Source organism: Mastigoproctus giganteus, chromosome 5 (assembly GCF_048544385.1).
Source record: "Mastigoproctus giganteus isolate SK-2022 chromosome 5, ASM4854438v1, whole genome shotgun sequence".
In the NCBI taxonomy this organism is placed as follows: domain Eukaryota; kingdom Metazoa; phylum Arthropoda; class Arachnida; order Uropygi; family Thelyphonidae; genus Mastigoproctus; species Mastigoproctus giganteus.
Window position 1 is genome coordinate 6,957,073 of NC_143579.1, and position 20,785 is coordinate 6,977,857.

A 20,785-nucleotide genomic window follows, 5' to 3' on the forward strand; every position below is an offset into this window, starting at 1 on the left:
GCTAGCAAAATTCCTATATATCATTGACAAAACCCCATGAGCTGGCATCCTGTCTGTATTGCTCAGAGAACTTCATATCCTACTGCACAATTATTATCCCCAGGTCTTTTTTCATTCTCCACTACCCTGAGTATAGTACCACACAGTTGGTATGGAAGTAAGCAAACCCTTAGCCATAATTATGAGAGCTTCCTTGGACTCAGGGGAGGTACCCATAGACTGGAAATGTGCAAATGTGACCCCAATTCACAAAGGAGGATCAAAGGCTGACACAAGTAATTATAGACCTGTGAGCTTAACTTCTGTTCCAGGAAAATTAATGGAGGCACTGGTTAAAGAAGCACTGCAGGATCATTTAGACAAGACTTCAGTTATAGCTCAGACACAGCATGGTTTTGTTAAGGGGAAGTCTTGCCTGACCAACTTGATTGGATATTATGATGCAGTCACAAAAGAACTGGATGCAGGGAATAACTTTGATATTATATACTTGGATCTTAGAAAGTCTTTTGATACTGTTGCACATGGAAGACTGCTACACAAATTGGAGCAGTGTGACATTGGAGGCAAATTGCTGCTATGGATAAAGGGGTGGTTGAGGGGGAGAAGACAGAGAGTGGTAATCAATGGACACTGCTCATCGTGGACTAATGTTATTAGTGGAGTCCCTCAGGGCTCAGTGTTGGGTCCATTATTGTTTTCTGTATTTATAAATGATATTGATGATGGTATATCAAGCTTAATGTCCAAGTTTGCAGACGATACAAAGGTTGGCAGGGTTGTCAAGGACACTACTGACACTATGCTGCTGCAACAGGATCTGGAAAGGTTGAGCAGATGGGCTGAGAGGTGGCAAATGAAGTTTAACATTGACAAATGTAAAGTACTACACATGGGAAACAGCAACCCCAGAGCAACGTATCAACTCTGTGGTACTACACTGACAGTGGTAGAGAATGAAAGGGACTTGGGGGTGGTTGTGCAGGCAGATATGAAGTTCTCTGAGGAGTGCAGATGGGCTGCAAGAGTAGCTCATGGAGTATTGTCAATGATATACAGGAATTTTTCCAGCAGGGATAAGGAGGTGATTATTCCCTTGTATAAGGCAATGGTCAGGCCACACCTAGAGTACTGTATACAGGTCTGGAGGCCTCATTTCAAGAAGGATGTAGAGCTGCTGGAAGGAGTACAGAGAAGGGTAACAAGATTAGTGAATGGAACAAAGGGGTGCTCTTACGAAGAAAGGCTTAAGTTTTGCAAATTACAGTGTCTGGAGACTAGGCACCAGCGAGGTGATCTGATAGAGGTGTATAAAGCCTTGAATGGTTTGAGCATGCTCAATGCTGATGGGATTCTTCCTCTTGCTCAGAATAATCACCTGAGAGGGCATAAATTCAAATTGAGGAAAGACAGATGTAGGATAGACGTGTGTAAATTTGCCTTTAGCCAGCGGGTGGTTGGTTGGTGGAACAGACTTCCATCCCTTGTCGTGGAGGTTGATAGCCTAAATATGTTTAAGGCTCAGCTGGACAGGTATTTTGAACGAACAGAGGGGTGAAGTGGAAGTGTGTTTTTTTTTTTTTTTTTTTTTGTGGCTGATGCTGCATAAGCTTGCTTTCTTGCATCAAATGCCTCTACTAATGCTAATACTTTGGGGTTACTGCTACTCATAAACAGTACTTTGCATTTATCAGTGTTAAACTTCATTTGCCATTTCTCAGCCTATTTGCCTAATTTTTCTAGATCTTGTTGCAGTGGTATACCATCATTGCTATCTGCCAATGTGAATCATCTGCACACTTAGACACTAGGCTTGATATACCTTCTTCAATATCATTAATAAATACAGAAAATAACAATGGTCCCAGCACTGAACCCTGGAGGACTCCACTAATAACATTAGCCCACAAAAAGCAGTGTCCATTGATAATAGTTCTCTGTCTTTTACTCAACCATCCCTTTATCCATAGCAGTAATTTGCCTTAATGCCATACTGTTCTAATTTGTACAGCAGTCTTTTGTGTGCAACAGTATCAAAAGCTTTCCTGAAGTCCAAGTATATAATATCAAAATTATTATTTTATCATTATCCAATTCCTTTGCCCTGCATCGTAGTAATCCATCTGATCGGGTAGACAAGATCACCCCTTAACAAACCCATGTTGTGTCTGAATTATAACTGCAGTTTTGTCTAGATGATCCTGCAGTGCTTCTTTAACCAGTGACTCCATTATTTTTCCTGGAACAGAAGTTTAACAGGTCTGTAATTTCTTGTGTCACCCTTTGATCTCCCTTTGTGAACTAGGGATATATTTGCACATCTCCAGTCCACGGAGACTTCCCCTTGATCCAAAGATGCTCTCGTAATTATGACTAAAGGTATGCTTACTTTCTTTGTTGCCTCCCTTAATATAATTGGATAAATCCCATCCACACCAGGTACCTTTCTTATTTTTAAATTCAACAATTACTTTTCCACTTTCCTCCCAGTTATTATAAAATCATTTATCTTCCTGTTAAGAGTTTGATAGACTGCTGGCATCCACTTCCCTAAAGAATTCCTCATGTGTGAATGTTGATGCAAAGTATTTATTCAATATTTTTTTCAGTAGCCTGAGGGTGCTTCCATAGCCAGGTGGGCAAGAGCGGCAGTGCATAGCACACGCTTCTTGATTAGACCGGGGTTTGAGCCTGTGACCACCAAATACGGAGGATGTGGAAAGGTCAGGGAATGACCACCGCATATCCCCGGAGTAATATGGCCTTAGTTGCTAATGCAACTAAGGCCATTCAACTAAGGCCATATTACTATCTAATTAAAATCTAATTTTATAGGAGTTACCACTACAAAGAAAAATGAAATATGAACATTTCTTTCATTTTCAAGGAACAATGGCAGTGAGTTCTATAGGCTTTGGTGGTATAATTAAGCAATAGGGGTAGTTCACCATTCTTAATGAGTCAGGTAGTTGTCAATGAGAATTATAGTATTTATAACTTTTAATACTGCTTAATTTTGTTGAAAAATTCTGTTAGAATTTAATTAAGATCATTCATTATATATTTGAACTGGAATGGTCCTGTATTAATTTTATTAAATATTTTCTATTTTAGGAGCATGCCTTTGAGTCCAGTCAGAAGTATAAAGAAGGCAAATTTATAATTGAATTGGCTCATATGATAAAGGAAAATGGATGGGATTAGCCGCAATAGAAACGAAACTTTATTTCCCTTTGGGTATCTAACTGCTGAGCATTTTCCCAAAACCAACAAAACTGATATTCATAGTGATTGGTTAGTAGGAAGTACTCTGCACGTTAAAACACTTATTCTCATACTTGCAGTCAAGCTTTATCTGCATAATCCAAGTCTTGTAATTGAGAAATGAGAAAACACAGGTGAAACTTAACAGCAAGCATGACTTGTATACTGTGGTACTCTTTGTGCTATCATGAAGATATAATGCTGTGCTACCGGTTATGAAGAGAAGATTAGTTAGCCTGAAAAACAAATTTGTCAGTTAGCAAAGGGAATTTTTTTTTTTTTATTTGTATTTCCGTAACTTTTGCATTTCCATCTATGATAATTTTAATTATCATTACATCCTTATACACTGTGAAAAAAAGGAAAAGAAAAAGAAAAAAAAAGTGCAATCAAATAGTGGTGAGCACTGTTTTGTCAAGCCGGTTTTAAAGTTTGTTCATACGAGTGGGGGGGGAGCGTTTAAGAAAGTTAAGAATGTTTTAATTTTTAGTTGCGGTTTTGTCTGTATTTTTTGGCTAAACCAAAACTGCTATAATGGAAAGTAACATTTCATTTTAAGCCTGAACTCCAAACAACCGTAATGCACAGTCGGTGCACTGGTATAAGAAAGCTAACACTGGCTTGCCACTGCATGTTGTACAAATCATCAGTCGTCTGTACATCATCTACATTCAACATTTTGTAAATAACTTTTGTAATATTTGTTTCATTTGCTTCTTGGAGCATACGCGAGTTAAAATTTTTATTTACAACTAGATATTAGCAAATTTACTTATTCTGTATTACTGTCATTAGGAAAAAAATACAAACTCCTAAGAACATGTAAATTGTCTGTCTTTTTTTACGAAAACACTGTGAGTTGTGGTTTACATTTGTGATAGTAGGGTTGAAGCTTCACTCTACACTTTATGCATGAAAATATCAGTGCCAGCAAGCTAATGTCCCTGACATTGTAATTACAATGCAATCTAGCTCTTTAAAGGAGTGCACACTATTTGTTTTATTTTAGTATGGTTGTGGTTGTTGCTAAAATGGTAATAAAAAAAAATTGCATAGTAAAGAAATGTAAATAATTACCAGATAACTTACAAAATTTACGTAAGTGTATATAATACACTTCTGATTAAAATGTTTGTCTCATGCTGGAGGGGGAACGTGGGAAGTTGCATTTTGTTTGTTTGTACATGACAAATCAGCAAATCATGCTTCTCAAGCCTCCTGAAACAGATTCGTATATTTTGGTACAACTTCCTTTCCCCATACTGTACAGTCTTAAAAAGTGGTACTATTTTGAATTGTGTGTATCTAAGCTGCTGGCTGTTATACAACTTGCACTTAAATTAACATCTATTTATTATACTTAGGTAGATGGAGTGCTTAGTCATAAACATTGTTGTCTTCCTTGTCTTCAGGAATAAAGCTGTTTGTCTCAAGAAAACTGTGTTTTTATTTTTTTCATCCATTTACAAAAATCAACATAAAATGTTTTATTACAAAGTATTCTCAGCTACCATTAGTTTATATATGTATATAAATATCACACCATTGCTAAAGCAGTTAGATGTTTTTGATCCAATTGTTTTAGTACTGATCATCACTTTTATTGCATTGACAGTTCACGAGGTGTTTTGCCTTTTTATTTTAGATGTCTGATCAATTGCTAGAGAAGCAGACAAATCTTTGGAGAATCCAATTCTCAGCTGCTTTCTTACAAGTCTTCTTTGAAAAGAGGCATCTACTGGAGGGAGTTTTGTAATCGAAGATGGTGTCCTCTTGCCTGAAAGCAGAGCATTATCTAACCCATCCAAATACATTTTTTTTTTAGATATAGAATAAGATTTTTTATCATTTGATATCCTGCTTAAGCCATCAGAATCCTGACTGCTACTACTGGAGTGATTAGTTGTATCTGGACAAGTGTGCTGCTTCACAATAGCCTTTTTAATTCCTGTGCATATTGGATGGTTCTGTAACTGAAAAAAACTTTCTTCGTGAGAAGAATTAAAGGAAAACCTTTTAAGGAAGCTTTTCTTTTTCCTGTTTAATGCAGCATTTATTTCTGCTAAAGTGGTACACTTAGTTTCAAGCTCCTGTTGTAGTCTCAGTATAATTTGGTCTCGTTCTTCAGCTGCTTGCATATGTTGCCACACCAGTAGTCTCTCATGCTGTTTCAAATCTTCTACTTCTCTGGTCTTTTCTTCCAACCTTTTCTGAAGTAATCCATTTTTATCAAGAGAGATTTTAACTTCACTCTCCAAAGAAGCAATCTTTTTCTTATATGCATCTGTGGGGGGAAGAAAAAAAAAAACAGTTAATAATAATCAGCTAAAAGTAGAGACAAATTGTGTTGTTGAAGCTGAACCTTTTAATGAACATTACTTTCAAATTTTAATCTGTATAGGTGTTTAGAGCTAAAATGCTTCAAGCTGTGGTGGGTATATATAACTATCATACAAGTGAACTTGCATTATTCTGTATATAGCTATGATCAAACTGAAGTTCGCACATGAAAGCATCGGTAACTCATATTGTGAGATTATCTCATTCTTGACCTTTGAAGAAATAAACTTCCCCATAAAAAGAAGTATATTGTTATTCATTCTCAGTGAGTACCATGCCATTGTCCAGACTGACTTGCAGGTTTGTCTTCATCAGTGAGTGCATCCTCAGTACAACCCATCTTCAAAAAAAGTTCCTTTAAATTGACATAAGTTTAGATATATTTAAATACCTTCTGTAGCTTGAGGTTTTTAGCTCTAGACTTATATCAATTGAATTCATCTATCCCTTTGATATCCGAAATATGAAAACTTATCACAACTAGGTTAATAGTCTCACAGTGAGACACCCAATTGGCCACTGATGTAGGGACAATAATCCTTGAAAAACAGTTTGTCTGGATAATGGCACTCACTGAGAATAAATAGCAGTGATGAGGAAGTGCTTTTTATTTCAATTTAGCTCATTATTTATTTTACAGTATGCTAATTTTAAATTTTATTTGAAATCTTTGGTTTTCATTACAGCTATATAGAGAATGATGCATTTTTACATTACTTCTATATTTTCAAATGTTAATTAAGACAAAATGGCTCATCTCCTGAAATATCAAAAAAGACAATGTAATTTCTGAATGGAAAAGTAAATGTGGAGTCAGCATGTAGTATAAAATCTCGTGTATGATACAATAAATAAAATATTAATTCCAATTTTGCAATATTGTTTGAGAGTTCCCCATTTATATGCCTCTAATATTTCAGTGAACCAATTATTCAACAAATCCCAATGACTAAATCATTGTTCCTTTGTGCATATAGGTATCAAAGTTAGAAGGGGGGGGGGGGGGGAATTATGTACCAATTTGATACTTTGTGGTATGAAACCAATACTGTTACACTTTTAGAAATAAGTACTGCCATCACTCTTCATATAACAGACACAGTAATTTCAACTTTATTTTACTTAAATATTCAATTGATAAAATAAAATATCAATTGATAGCTTAAATTTATTTAAGCTATCAACTTCCACAACAACACATGGAAGTCTGTTCCAGCAAACAAACTTCCTGCCAGCTAAACGTAAATTTTCGCACATGTATTATACAACTGTCCTTCCTCAATTTGAATCTATGCTCCCTCAGGTTCTTAATCTGAGCAAGCAGAAGTATCCCGTCGGCATTGAGCTGGCTCAAACCATTCAAGGCCTTATACACCTCAATCAGATCACCTCGCAGATGCATAGTCCCCAGATGCTGCAACTTGCAAAACTTAAGCCTCTCTTGGTAAGGCACCCCTTTGTTCCTCTCACCAATCTTGTTGCCCTTCTCTGTACTCGTTGTGGCGCCTCCGTAGCCAGGTGGGCAGGAGCGGCAGTGCATAGCACACGCTTCTTGATTAGACAGAGATTCGAGCCTGTGACCACCAAATACAGAGGATGTTGAAAGGTCGGGGAATGACCACCGCATATCCTCGGAGCAATATGGCCTTAGTTGCTAATGCTCCTAAAAACCAAATAACAACTGTACTCGTTCTAGCAACTCTACATCCTTCTTAAAATGAGGCCCCCCCAGACCTGTATGCAGTACTCAAGTGTGGCTTGATTATTGCCTTATATAAAGGGATAATCATGTCCTTGTCTCTGCCAGCAAAATTCTTATATTTCATTGACAAAACTCCATACCTGCTCTGGCAGCCCACCTGCACTGCTCATAGAACTTCATACTACACAATTACCCCCAGGTCTTTTTCATTCTCCACCTCCCTGCGTGCAGTACTTTGCATTTATCAATGTTAAACTTCAGTTGCCACTTCCAGCCCATCTGCCTCACTTTTTAAGATCCTGTTACAGTAGCATACTGTCATTAACAACCCTGCCAACCTTTGTATCGTCTGCAAACTTAGACATTAAGCCTGATATACCTTCATCAATGGACACTGCTCTAATCATTGATATATACACACAACAACAAATGGGCCCAACACCAAACCCTGGAAGACTCCACTAATAACAATAGTCCATATAGAGCAGTGTGCCGACCGACCTAGCCAGGTGGGTAAAGTGCCTGCCTGACAACCCAAAGGTCGCGGGTTCGAATCCCACCTCTGGCTTGGATCAGAGTAAAAATGCAAAACTTTGGGAGGTGCATTATGGCCACAGAAGCCGATGCGCCAACAACTTTAAAAAAATAAATAAATAAAATAAAATAATAGAGCAGTGTCCATTTATTACCACTCAACCATCCCTTTATCCATTGCAACAACTTGCCCTTAATGCCATACCACTCCAATTTGCACAACAGTCTTCATGTGCAACAGTAGCTGATATTCGGATAAATGGAACTGATATTCGGGTGACACTCAAGTCAAGTAGACCCAATTTCGGCGAAGTCCGGACGGTCTATGACAGCCAAATCCTCTGCTTGCACCTTCACGGTGGTGGTACTGTTAGTAATCCTGGGTATAACCTTCATGCACAAGTACATGGTGGGTGACCACCCAGGTGTGAACCAACGTAAGCAGGGGTCGAAGTGTGGCGCCCACACCACATTGAGGAACGCCGCCCCTCTATGTTACCAGGCAGTACTAGGTGGTAGATGACTCTCATCAACCGGTGAAATACCACCACTTTGCTTATTGGAGGCTTGAAGTGGTGGAACCCATGTTTAGTCTCTAGAGCTAAGTTCCGGCCAACCCTTCCCTATCTCTTCCATCATGCAGTATGATTGACTTTTTGAGGTTATGATGAATGTCGTGGCGAGATCCAATATTCCTTACATTTCGAGGGTACAGCTCTAAAACGGTGTTCGCAGGCCGGCCGCTAGATAGTACACCGGACCAAACCTATTGGTAACTCTCTAGGAGGCTTCCAGATCAGCTGGTGTATAATCTTGCTACCTCTACTCTGCCAGATAGTGACTGGAGGGAGTCCGAGTAGTGTGTATGCGGGGAGCATTGTCGAGGCCACGTTATGTCAAGGATCTGGGTATATTCTTACCACATGTACGCCATATCCAAAAATTTCATTACTTCATACAGCATGTCCCACCCACTTTTTCTTACTATTGAATACACCATGAATTGTCAAAATAATAGAGCAAGCTTATCTGCGAAAAGATCTAAACCTCCCAAGCACTTCCTAATTCATTTCACAAATATACGTGGTGTCAATTCCAATCTCAACGATGTCCATTTCCACTTGCAGTCTTCCAAACCCCATGTACTTTTTCTGACTGAATCTCAGTTATCAGTTGATTCAACTACTGCTCATCTCAGATGTCCAAATTATTTGCTGTATGATTCCTTTCACCTCAAAGGTGGTACTTGTGCATATGTCCGTTCTGATATTCCCTGTCACAGACTTGGCAATTTGGAATCTCCTCTCTTTGATCTTCTCTGGCTTAAAATCTCTCTACCTCATTGTGTCAAATTCATCTGTTGTCTCTACCATTCCCCCAACTCCACTAATCACTTGGAGCTCTTTGACTTCCTCTCTTTGCAACTTGACTTTCTCCAGTCCAACTTTCCTAACAGTGAGGTAATTTTCCTTGGTGGTTTTAACATTCACAACTCCAGATAGCTTCCGTTTACTAGTCACACCGACCCAGCAGGTCGAGATGCTGAGGCTTTTGCAATTACTAATGACCTAGCACAGATTGTTCATTTACCTACAAGAATACCGGACAATCCTAATCATACAGCCAATACGCTTGATCTTTTTCTCACAAACAACCCTTCTAAGTACAAGGTTGAAGTGAGAGGTCCTTTAGGTACTTCAGATCACAACTTGGCGATTGTCTCTTCTCCAATGGAACCTTTATCCCATGGCTATTCCCAACCTCGTATTATTTGGCATTACAAGAATGCAAAATGGGATGACCTGCGAGACTTCTTTTCTTCTTTTCCTTGGTCTGATTACTGTTTCAAAACTTCTGATGTCAACGTTTGCTCAGATCGTGTCAGTGAAATTATTCTTGCAGGAATGGAATCCTTTATCCCACACTCCACTTTAAAATCTCGTCCTGTAAATAAACCTTGGTTTTCCAATAAATGTGCTAAGGCTGTCCAAGAGAAGAATGTTGCATATCGTAATTGGTTTGTTTCTAATTCTTCAGTTTCATTTTCTGCCTACACCAAAGCTCGCAACAATTGTAAAGCAGTTATTAATCAGTCCAAACTAGAGTTTGAACAGGCTAAGAGTAGAAAACTTGCTTCTTGCCCTAATGGTAGCCGAGCATTCTGGTCTCTTGCCAAAGCTATTGGCCGCAACTTTTGCCCATCTCTGCTCCGACCTCTGTCCAAACCAGATGGTTCTGTTGTCACTTCAGCCAAGGATAAAGCCGACCTGCTAGCATCCCATTTTTCTTCCAGCTCATGTATTGATGATCTTGGTAAAACACCTCCCACCATTCCTAACACGCTCCATTCAATGTCTCCTGTGGTCTTCAGGTCAAAAGGATATCAGAAGGATTTTGATGAATCTTGATGCTAAGAAAGCTCCAGGTCCTGATGGTATTTCTCCACTTGTTCTCAAAACCTGTGCTCCTGAACTTACTCCTATTCTTTGCTGCCTTTTTTCACTTTCTTTTTCCAAAGATGTTTTTCCTTCTGCTTGGAAATTTGCTCATATCCAGCCAGTTCCTAAAAAGGGTGACAAATCCCTCCCATCCAATTATCGTCCCATTGCAATTACTTCTACTCTTTCTAAAGTAATGGAGAAATCAATTAACCGCCAACTCTTAAACTACCAAGAAACCTTCTGTCTGATCAACGATCGCCAGTATGGATTCCGTCAGTGTCGATCCACTGGTGATATTCTGGCTTATGTTACCCATTTATGGACTAATTCAATGGAAAGGTTCGGTGAAACACAAGTAGTTGCTCTTGACATCTCAAAGGCTTTTGATCGTGTTTGGCATAAAGGTCTTCTAAACAAGCTTCCATCTTATGGTTTGCCAACTGTTTTTAGTAATTGGTTATCCAGTTTTCTCTCTGATCGCTCACTGAGGGTGATGGTAGCTAACTTCTCCACTATTGCCGGTGTCTCCCAAGTTTCAGTTCTTTCTCCCACTCTTTTCCTCTTGAATATCAATGACCTTCTTCCATTGACTGGAAATCCTATCCATAGTTTTGCCGATGATAGCACATTGCATTCAACTTTCCATTTTGAGAAACCTTGTCCTGCTCAATCAGCTTCAAGTTCTCGAAAATCTGCTGCCAATTCCTTAAATGCCGACTTTCAGGTAATTCTCCAGTGGGGCAAAGACAACTTAGTTGATTTCAACCCTTCTAAAACTCAGTCTTGTCTTATATCTCGCAAAAAGGATTCTTCTGCTCCTATGCTTATCTTTAGTGACACTCCGATTTCTAAGCAAAATGATATATCTCTTTTGGGGATTACCCTGACTTCTAATCTCTCTTGGCACATGCACATTACAAATACTGCTTCCTCTGCATCTAAAAAACTTGGTTTTCTCTTTCGCTCTCGACGTTACTTTTCTTCCAAACAGCTGCTCACTCTGTATAAATCGCAAATCCGTCCTGCCATGGAATATTGTTCCCACATCTGGGGTGGTGCCCCCAAAACCTCTCTCAGGCTTCTTGATTCCATTCAGAAGAGGGCAGTTAGGTTAATTAATGATTCATCTCTAACAGAGTCTCTCCACTCGCTTTCTCATAGACTTACTGTTTCTGCTGCATGCCTCTTCTACAGATACTTCCATGGGCACTGTTCTTCTGAATTGGCTTCTATAATTCCCGCTCTCTCTTTCAAAACAGTCCGAACACGTGCCGCCACCAGCCAACATCCATTTACTGTCCAACTTCAAACCCACAGAACCAACATTTCATCTTCCTCATTTATTCATTCAACTGCCGTTTTCTGGAACAACCTTCCTTCATACGTATTTCCTGAAAATTACAATCTACAGAAGTTCAAGTCCAATATCAACAAATATCTTCCTTTCGTCTTCTCAACCTCCAACCCAAGCACAGTACTAAGTACTATAGGTTCTAATACCTCTCGTGTTTGGTTTTCTCATAACAAAAAAAAAAAAAAAAAAAAAAAAGCTTTTCTGAAATCCAAGTATATATGAAAATTATTTTTTGCATCCAGTTCCTTTGTGACCACATCGTAATATCCAATCAAATTGGTCAGACAAGACTTCGCTTTAACAAACCCATGTTGTCTCTGAACTATTATTGCAGTCTTGTCCAGGTGATCCTGTATCACATTTAGCATTAGCATTAGTAGAGGCATATGATGCAAGAAAGCAAGCTTATTCAGCATCAGCCAAAAAAAAAAAAAAAAACCCACTCCCATTTCACCCCTCTGTTCATTCGAAATACCTGTCCATTTGAGCCTTAAATTTGTTTAGGCTATCAACTTCAACAACAAGTGATGGAAGTCGGTTCCACCAACCAACCACCCGCTGGCCAAAGGCAAATTTCTGCACATCCATCCGACATCCGTCCTTCCTCAATTTGAATTTATGCCCTCTGAGGTGATTATTCTGAGCAAGATGAAGAATCCCATTGGCATTGAGCATGCTCAAACCATTCAAAGCCTTATACACCTCTATCAGATCACCTCGCCGGTGCCTAGTCTCCAGACTCTGTAATTTGCAAAACTTAAGCCTTTCTTCGTAAGAGCAACCCTTCGTTCCATTCACTAATCTTGTTGCCCTTCTCTGTACCCGTTCCAGCAGCTCTACATCCTTCTTGAAATGAGGCCTCCAGACCTGTATACAGTACTCAAGATGTGGCCTAACCATTGCCTTATATACAAGGGAATAATCACCTCCTTATCCCTGCTAGAAAAATTCCTGTATATCATTGACAAGACACCATGAGCTACTCTTGCAGCTCGTCTGCACTGCTCAGAGAACTTCATATCTGCCTGCACAATTACTCCCAGGTCCTTTTCATTCTCCACCACTGTCAGTGTAGTACCGCAGTGTTGATACATTGCTCTGGGGTTACTGTTTCCCATATGTACTACTTTACATTTGTCAATGTTAAACTTCATTTGCCACCTCTCAGCCCATCTGTTCAACCTTTCCAGATCCTGTTGCAGCAGCATAGCGTCAGTAGTGTCCTTAACAACCCTGCCAACCTTTGTATCATCTGCAAACTTGGACATTAAACTTGATATCCCATCATCAATATCATTCATAAACACCGAAAACAACAACGGACCCAACACTGAACCCTGAGGAACTCCACTAATAACATTAGTCCACGTTGAGCAGTGTCCATTGATTACCACTCTCTGTCTTCTGCCACTCAACCATCCCCTTATCCATAGCAGCAATTTGCCTCCAGTGCCACACTGCTCCAATTTGTGCAGCAGTCTTCCATGTGCAACAGTATCAAAAGCCTTTCTAAGATCCAAATATATAATATCAAAGTTATTCCCTGCATCCAGTTCTTTTGTGACTATATCATAGTATCCAATCAAATTGGTCAGACAAGACCTGCCCTTAACAAAACCATGCTGCGTCTCAGCTATAACTGAATTCTTGTCTAGATGATCCTGCAGTGCTTCTTTAACCAGTGCCTCCATTAACTTACCTGGAACAGAAGTTAAACTAACAGGTCTATAATTACTTGTGTCAGCCTTTGATCCTCCTTTGTGAATTGGGGTTACATTTGCACATCTCCAGTCTGTGGGTACCTCCCCTGAGTCCAAAGAAGCTCTCATAATTATGGCTAGGGGTTTGCTTACTTCCTTTGCTGCCTCCTTTAATATAACTGGATAGATCCCATCCACCCCAGGTGCCTTTTTTATGTTTATCCTCAACAATCTCTCCTCCACTTTCCTCTCAGTTATTACAAAATCATCCAGCTCACTGCCAATGTTTACTTTACCTACATCATTCTCCTTCCTGAATAACTCCTCATGTGTGAATGTAGATGCAAAATACTCGTTTAGATTGTTAGCCACCTGAGCAGGATCCTCAACTGTTGAACCATCAATATCCAGTGGACCAATCTGATTCATCCCTTTCCTTCTCGAGTTTAAATATGTAAAGAACTCTTTTCTGTTTTTCTTTGCATCCTTTGCCAAGGATTTTTCGTAGTCTGCCTTTGCCTGCCTAATCTCCTTTGTGACTTGGTTACAGACCAACTTATATCTATCATAGGCTTCCATGTCACCCATTAATTTGTATGTATCCCATGCATTTTTCTTCTCTGCCACATGCCTCATTAGTTCATCTGACAACCATTTAGGCCTAAACCTTGAACAATATTTCTTAGTTGGTATGTATTTTTAACCAGTGATTCCATTATTTTCTCCAGAACAGAAAAACTAAAAGGTCTATAATTATTTGCATCACCCTTTGAACCCTCTTTGTGAATTGGGGATACATTTGCACATCTCCAGTCAATGTGGACCTCCCCTGAATCTAAGGGTGCTCTCATAATTATAGCTAATAGTTGGCTTACTTCCCTTGCTGCCCCCTTCAGCATAACTGGATAGATTCCAGGACCCTTTTTTGTTTAACTTCAACAATTTCTCCTCCAATTTGCTGCTCTCTGTTATTACAAAATAAGTTACTTAGATGGATAGTAGAGGCTGACAGTTTGGAGAAATTCAAAGTTCAGCTGGATAATTACCTAAAGGAAGAGGGAAATGCATAGGTTGTCCACTTCTTTTTTTATTATTATTATATATTTTTAAATTTTTCTTCTTATTATTAATTGTTTTTATTCTTATCATTTTATTTTGTTTTATTATTTTTTATTTTTTTTGGCTGGTGTAGCATAAGCCATAGATTTCCTTGCACCATGTAGCCATTACTAATACTGAAAATCATTTAACTCCCTGTTAGAGTTTAGTAAACTTCTGTCGTCGTCCCCTTCCTTACAGAATTCCTCATGTGTGAATGTAGATGCAAAATACTCATTTAGTTTGTCAGCTGAAAAACCAACATCAAGTGGAACAATATGATTTATCCCTTTCCTTCTAGAATTTACATAAGTAAAGAAGTCTCTGTTGTTTTTCTTTGCATCCTTTGCCAAGGATTTGTCGTAATTGGCCTTTGCTTGCCTAACCTCCTTTGTGACTTGATTACAGACTAGCTTATATTGGCCATAGGCATCTGTTTCTCCTGATAATTTATATGCATCCAATGCATTTTTCTTCACTGTCATGAACCTTATTAGTTCATCTGACATCCGTTTAGGTCTCAACCTTGAACAGTAGTTCTTAATACCGTTCAAGGTTGAGTTGAACAGTAGTTGGTATGAAAAGCGTAGTAGCTTCCAAGATTAATTCCTTGAAGGTTTCCCATTTAGAATTCACTGTTTTTAACATCAGTTGATCCCACTGTATAGAATTTAAAAACTATCTGAGACCACTGTAGTCACCTTTACGAGAACAAAACCCTCCCTTTACTCTTGATGGTAGTTACATATTTGAGTAAATCCCACATCAGTACACTGTGATCACTGTCACCTAGTGGTTCTTTTATCTGCAAATTTTTATTGCCGAATAATCACTGCTGATAATCAGATGAAAGTGTTACTCCCTCTGATTGCCCCTCGAACACGTAGAAAACAATCCTCCAATAAATTCACAAGAGTCTTGTCAGTGTGCAAGTGACCAACCCACAAGTTCTGGTCAATATCTGTAAAGTTAAAATCCCCCATTGCAAGATATTCTGATATACTGGCTTACTCTATTTCTCTGCACAACTGTTCGTTGTACTCGTCAGAGCCATTAGGCCTATAACACACTCCTGCTCTTATTTTCTCTTTCCAAGTGTTTGTCACACCAAACTGACTCAACATTGCACTGTCAACTGGATGCACTTGCTTAGATTTTGTGTTTCTTAACTAACAGCATAACCCCTAATCCCTTCCTATCCTTTCTGTATACACTGTACTCCCCAAATTCCAATTCTGCACTACTTATATCTGTGTGACACCATGCTGATATCCCAACAATAGCTGCCTTTGATGTCTTGATCAGCACTTCAAATTCATCGAATTTATTTACTATACTTCTAACATTGGTGTACACGCAAGTATACATGCACCTGTTCTTACTTTTAATTACTCTAACACAGCCCATGTATTTACTTTTTCCGTGATGACTCCCAGCAGCTCCTGAAATCCCTAGCAACCTGCTCTCTAGGCCCTCAGTCGCCAACCTTTCGGACCTCACGGACCACTAAACTCAATTTTGAATTCCACGGACCATCACCATGATTTTTTCCATAAAAGTAACATTCTAAATATGAAATGGTACATAAACTTGTTTTTACACTCCAGGTTATTTGCAAAAAATTGGATATCATTAATGTTAATATAATTAATAATATAATGGCCTTATAATGATAAAAAAAAAGTATAATAAATAAACACAGATATATTCTTTATGAAAAATGCAAAAAATTTTTTTAATTTCATTTTATTAAAAAGAATTAACAGAAACAATTAATATTAACAAATATCAAGTGCACCTCAACATAGAGGTGTATAAAGGATTAATTATAGCAAAATAATCAGTGTGACATTTGTTGCTGCTTGTTTGAAATAAGCTGTTGGATTCTTGGCTCCAATGACGTTACTGCAACACGGAGAGTCGTTTGTATTTCTAGCCTACAGCGGTACTTGTTTTTAATTGCCGTAACTGATGAAAATGTCTTTTCACACATATATGTAATTGCAAATGGAATTAAAATTTTGACGGCCTTTTCACTCAGCACTCGGTACTCACTTTTTACGGAAAGCCAAAAATGAGATCTTGTTAGGGACGAGTGGAATTTACCTTTGAGACTGTCGTTGGATGATAGATCAATTAGACTTTCTTTTTCTTTCATGTTCAAATTAGTATCCTTGATTTTTTGCTGAAAATAGATCTATTATCCACATATTTCCGTGTCTAGGGTCCTCTTCCTTTGGATAATAATGACCAAAAGAGTCAGTGAGTGACTGTAAGTGCAATCGAACAAGAGTTATTACCTGTCTGTTGACATCCTCCTGTTTCATATAATCATCAAAATTTGGGAACATTTGCAGATCTTCTTCAGCCAACCGCATTTTATACAGCAATATCTTCCTTTGAAATGCATCCATTTTGCCTCGCAGTGTGAATACGTCCGTAAGCTGTCCTTGCAAGGACTTGTTCAGCTCATTTAACAGAGAAAAAATATCTGCCAGGTATGCAAGCTTGGCTAGCCAATCATTGTCGGACAAGAGATCATGGAACCTCGAATTATTTTGCTGCTGGAAGAATAACTTTACTTCTTGGCGCAGGTCGAACAATCGGGTTAGTACTTTGCCCCTCGACAGCCATCTCACCTCAGCGTGAAGAACATGAGTATGCTGAGAGCCCATTTCTTCACAAAATGCCTCAAATATTCGAGAATTGAGTGCTTTGGGTGAATTTCGTTTACAATTTTAATTACATCAGAGAGTACTTCGTGCAGTTCTGGAGATAATCTTTTTGCCACAAGTTGCTCACAATGTATAATACAATGAGTAAACAAGATGTCTGTGTGTCCAACGTCTTTCACTTTTGCAACAACTCCTGAACGATGTCCAGTCATGCTTGCGGCACCGTCTGTGCATATCCCAACACATTTATTCCATTCAATACTGTGTTTCAGGAAATAACCATTAAGCGCATTGAAAATTTCTGAGCTGGTTGTTCTACCCGACAAGATTAGCAAACAGAGAAGTTCTTCCTTTAATTCTCCTTGGCAATCAAACCTTACAAAACAAAGAAGAACTGCCTTGTTAGTTATGTCTATTGATTCGTCAGGTTGAATTGAATAAAACGTAGAATTTTTCACAAGTGCAATCACTTGATTTTCAATATCTTTGGCCATGTCTTCAATTCTGCGCTTCACAGTGTTTGCGGACATAGGAATTCCTTTCAGTTACTACAGCATGTTTCCCCCAAAACCTCTTCACAGGCTCTTAATAAGCAAGGTTTAATTAATTCTTCTCCAATCGTATATGGCTTTTTACATCTCGCGATTTGAAGCGCTTTCAAAGGACTTATCTTCAACAATCATTATTGCTAATGAACTTTTGTTTTTTGCTTTTGCAAATTTTCATGCATCCTTTGGACGTATTCAACTGGCTTTTTAGCTAGATCTGGGTGTTTTGACTGCAAGTGCCTGCCGAGTTTCGAAGGTTTTGTGGCATCATTGGATAAACTCTCAGAACATATAATACAAAGCGACCATCGATCCAGTTCACTTCCAGGTTCTTCAATAAATCCAAACTTCAAGTAGTCCACATCATATGTTCTTGAAACTTTGAACCTTTTCTTCTCTTCACCTCATCCAGTTCTAATGTCCTTCCTGATGATGCCTTGCGGTGGCTGTGGAGGCTTTGATTCATTAACCAACTCATGACAACGCGATGTATTACATAAGAAGCGCAAAATGCTTGCTTGCTTTTTCTCACTCATTGGGGTTATTTTATTTGAATCTAAAACCAAACAAGAAATAAGATAGTTATCAAACTCAAGCTCTTTGATGCCATTAAATATCACACTGTGCACAGTTAAAATAAAAATATCACTGGTCACTTACCTAAGAAGAGTATCGTATTGAATAAACACCAGTATAGCGTTGACGAAAATTCGCTTCTTGAATAAAAGCAAAAGTCTTGCGAACTGCGCCGGGCCCAGGCCAGGCCATCGATAAAAAATAGAAATAGCCTGATATATTTTTTTACAATAAAAGCATCGCTAATACCGGATATTGCACTGGGCCTTTTATAAACATGCAACGTAATAAGGCAAAAAAGTAGAATCAGAATATAATGAAACATTTTAATAAACACGAAAATTGCAAATATATTCACATTACTCTGCGGATCACCAAAATTCTCTCACGGACCACAGCTTTAGGCTACTGCTCATTATAATAGAAGCAGTGCAAGAATCACTTTTGCCTCTGCCTGCAGCTACCGTTAAACTTTTAGTCTGGGTATCCCCCCCCAATCTAGCAGTTTACCGACCCACATAACACTGCGTCAATAGAATCAGCAAATATTCTTGCACCCTTTCTATTTAAGTGTATCCCATCCCTGTAGAAGCAGTCTCTCCTGTTAATAAGCACAGACCATGCTGAGAAAAATTCTACCCCATTGATATTATATACTTGGACCTTAGAAAGGCTTTTGATACTGTTGCACATGGAAGACTGCTACACAAATTGGAGCAGTGTGACATTGGAGGCAAATTGCTGCTCTGGATAAAGGGGTGGTTGAGGGGGAGAAGACAGAGAGTGGTAATGAATGGACACTGCTCATCGTGGACTAATGTTATTAGTGGAGTCCCTCAGGGCTCAGTGTTGGGTCCATTATTGTTTTCTGTATTTATAAATGATATTGATGATGGTATATCAAGCTTAATGTCCAAGTTTGCAGACGATACAAAGGTTGGCAGGGTTGTCAAGGACACTACTGACACTATGCTGCTGCAACAGGATCTGGAAAGGTTGAGCAGATGGGCTGAGAGGTGGCAAATGAAGTTTAACATTGACAAATGTAAAGTACTACACACGGGAAACAGCAACCCCAGAGCAACGTATCAACTCTGTGGTACTACACTGACAGTGGTAGAGAATGAAAGGGACTTGGGGGTGGTTGTGCAGGCAGATATGAAGTTCTCTGAGGAGTGCAGATGGGCTGCAAGAGTAGCTCATGGAGTATTGTCAATGATATACAGGAATTTTTCCAGCAGGGATAAGGAAGTGATTATTCCCTTGTATAAGGCAATGGTCAGGCCACACCTAGAGTACTGTATACAGGTCTGGAGGCCTCATTTCAAGAAGGATGTAGAGCTGCTGGAACGAGTACAGAGAAGGGCAACAAGATTAGTGAATGGAACAAAGGGGTGCTCTTACGAAGAAAGGCTTAAGTTTTGCAAATTACAGTGTCTGGAGACTAGGCACCAGCGAGGTGATCTGATAGAGGTGTATAAAGCCTTGAATGGTTTGAGCATGCTCAATGCTGATGGGATTCTTCCTCTAGCTCAGAAGAATCACCTGAGAGGGCATAAATTCAAATTGAGGAAAGACAGATGTAGGATAGACGTGCGGAAATTTGCCTTTAGCCAGCGGGTGGTTGGTTGGTGGAACAGACTTCCATCCCTTGTAGTGGAGGTTGATAGCCTAAATAAGTTTAAGGCTCAGCTGGACAGGTATTTTGAACGAACAGAGGGGTGAAGTGGAAGTGGGGGTTTTTTTTTTTTTTTTTGGCTGATGCTGCATAAGCTTGCTTTCTTGCATCAAATGCCTCTACTAATGCTAATGAGCCTTGCATAATCGCTCCAGGGCCATTAATTGACAAGGCTCTCATCATATACTCCCTCCTATCGTGTCTGGGCAGAATTGCAGACACTTTCAAATTTAGCCCTAACTCTCAACTTTTGTTTTCAACATTGACCTGTACTCGCTAAGTAAATCTGCAGATCTCTTACTTTTAAGGTCAGTGCCAACGTGTACAAAACTATCAAGATGGGGGGGTTGGACGTGATGCAATTGAAATATTTAAGGCTTTAAACTAAATGCACACAGATTGCAGATAGGACATAAATTGCAAATGGGTAGTTACATAACAGATACTTAATTTCTTTAGCTATAGGACAATTGGTTGTTAGAATAAACTTCCTCCTGATGCTTGTGAAAGTGGGTAGCTCCCCCAAAGGAAAAATAATTATTCTTTTATACCCTAGCGTGACCAATTATTTTGAAAAGAAATCAATCTTTCACATTCACTTCTGCCTATATTTGTGAGAGTGCATTCAATGTGCCATAATTTTCAGGGTTGAAAACATTCCAAAATCCTCAACATTTCAAAAATTCACAAATAACGGTTGGAATTCATGGCTAAAAGCAAACACTTACTTTTTAGGCTGAGCTGTAAATCAGAATAAAACTCAGAAGTTTATTCTATATACATAAACTAACCTCAACACAAACATGTACTAAGCCATTAATATAAATGAAGCATTGCTGCTAACAGCCTAGAGTTCAGTTGGTGTGATGACTGAA

General features: G+C 38.9%; 2 protein-coding genes across 3 annotated transcripts in view; one reads left to right on the forward strand and one right to left on the reverse strand.

Annotated features, from left to right (window-relative positions):
• Positions 1–3,524, forward strand: part of Ypel (Yippee-like) — a 170,193-nt gene extending 166,669 nt beyond the window's left edge. For both annotated transcript variants that reach the window (XM_090373895.1, XM_090373896.1), the window contains one exon: positions 3,115–3,524. In XM_090373895.1, the coding sequence (XP_090230021.1) occupies positions 3,115–3,204 (90 nt within the window). In that variant the 3' untranslated portion in view covers positions 3,205–3,524. The remainder of the gene's footprint in view (positions 1–3,114) is intronic.
• A 1,202-nt stretch (positions 3,525–4,726) lies between these two features.
• The window catches only part of LOC150085146 (uncharacterized), a 75,130-nt gene continuing 59,071 nt past the window's right edge, over positions 4,727–20,785 (reverse strand). Inside the window, exon 4 of the mRNA XM_090373894.1 lies at positions 4,727–5,548. Within this exon, the coding sequence (XP_090230020.1) occupies positions 4,881–5,548 (668 nt within the window). The 3' untranslated portion in view covers positions 4,727–4,880. The remainder of the gene's footprint in view (positions 5,549–20,785) is intronic.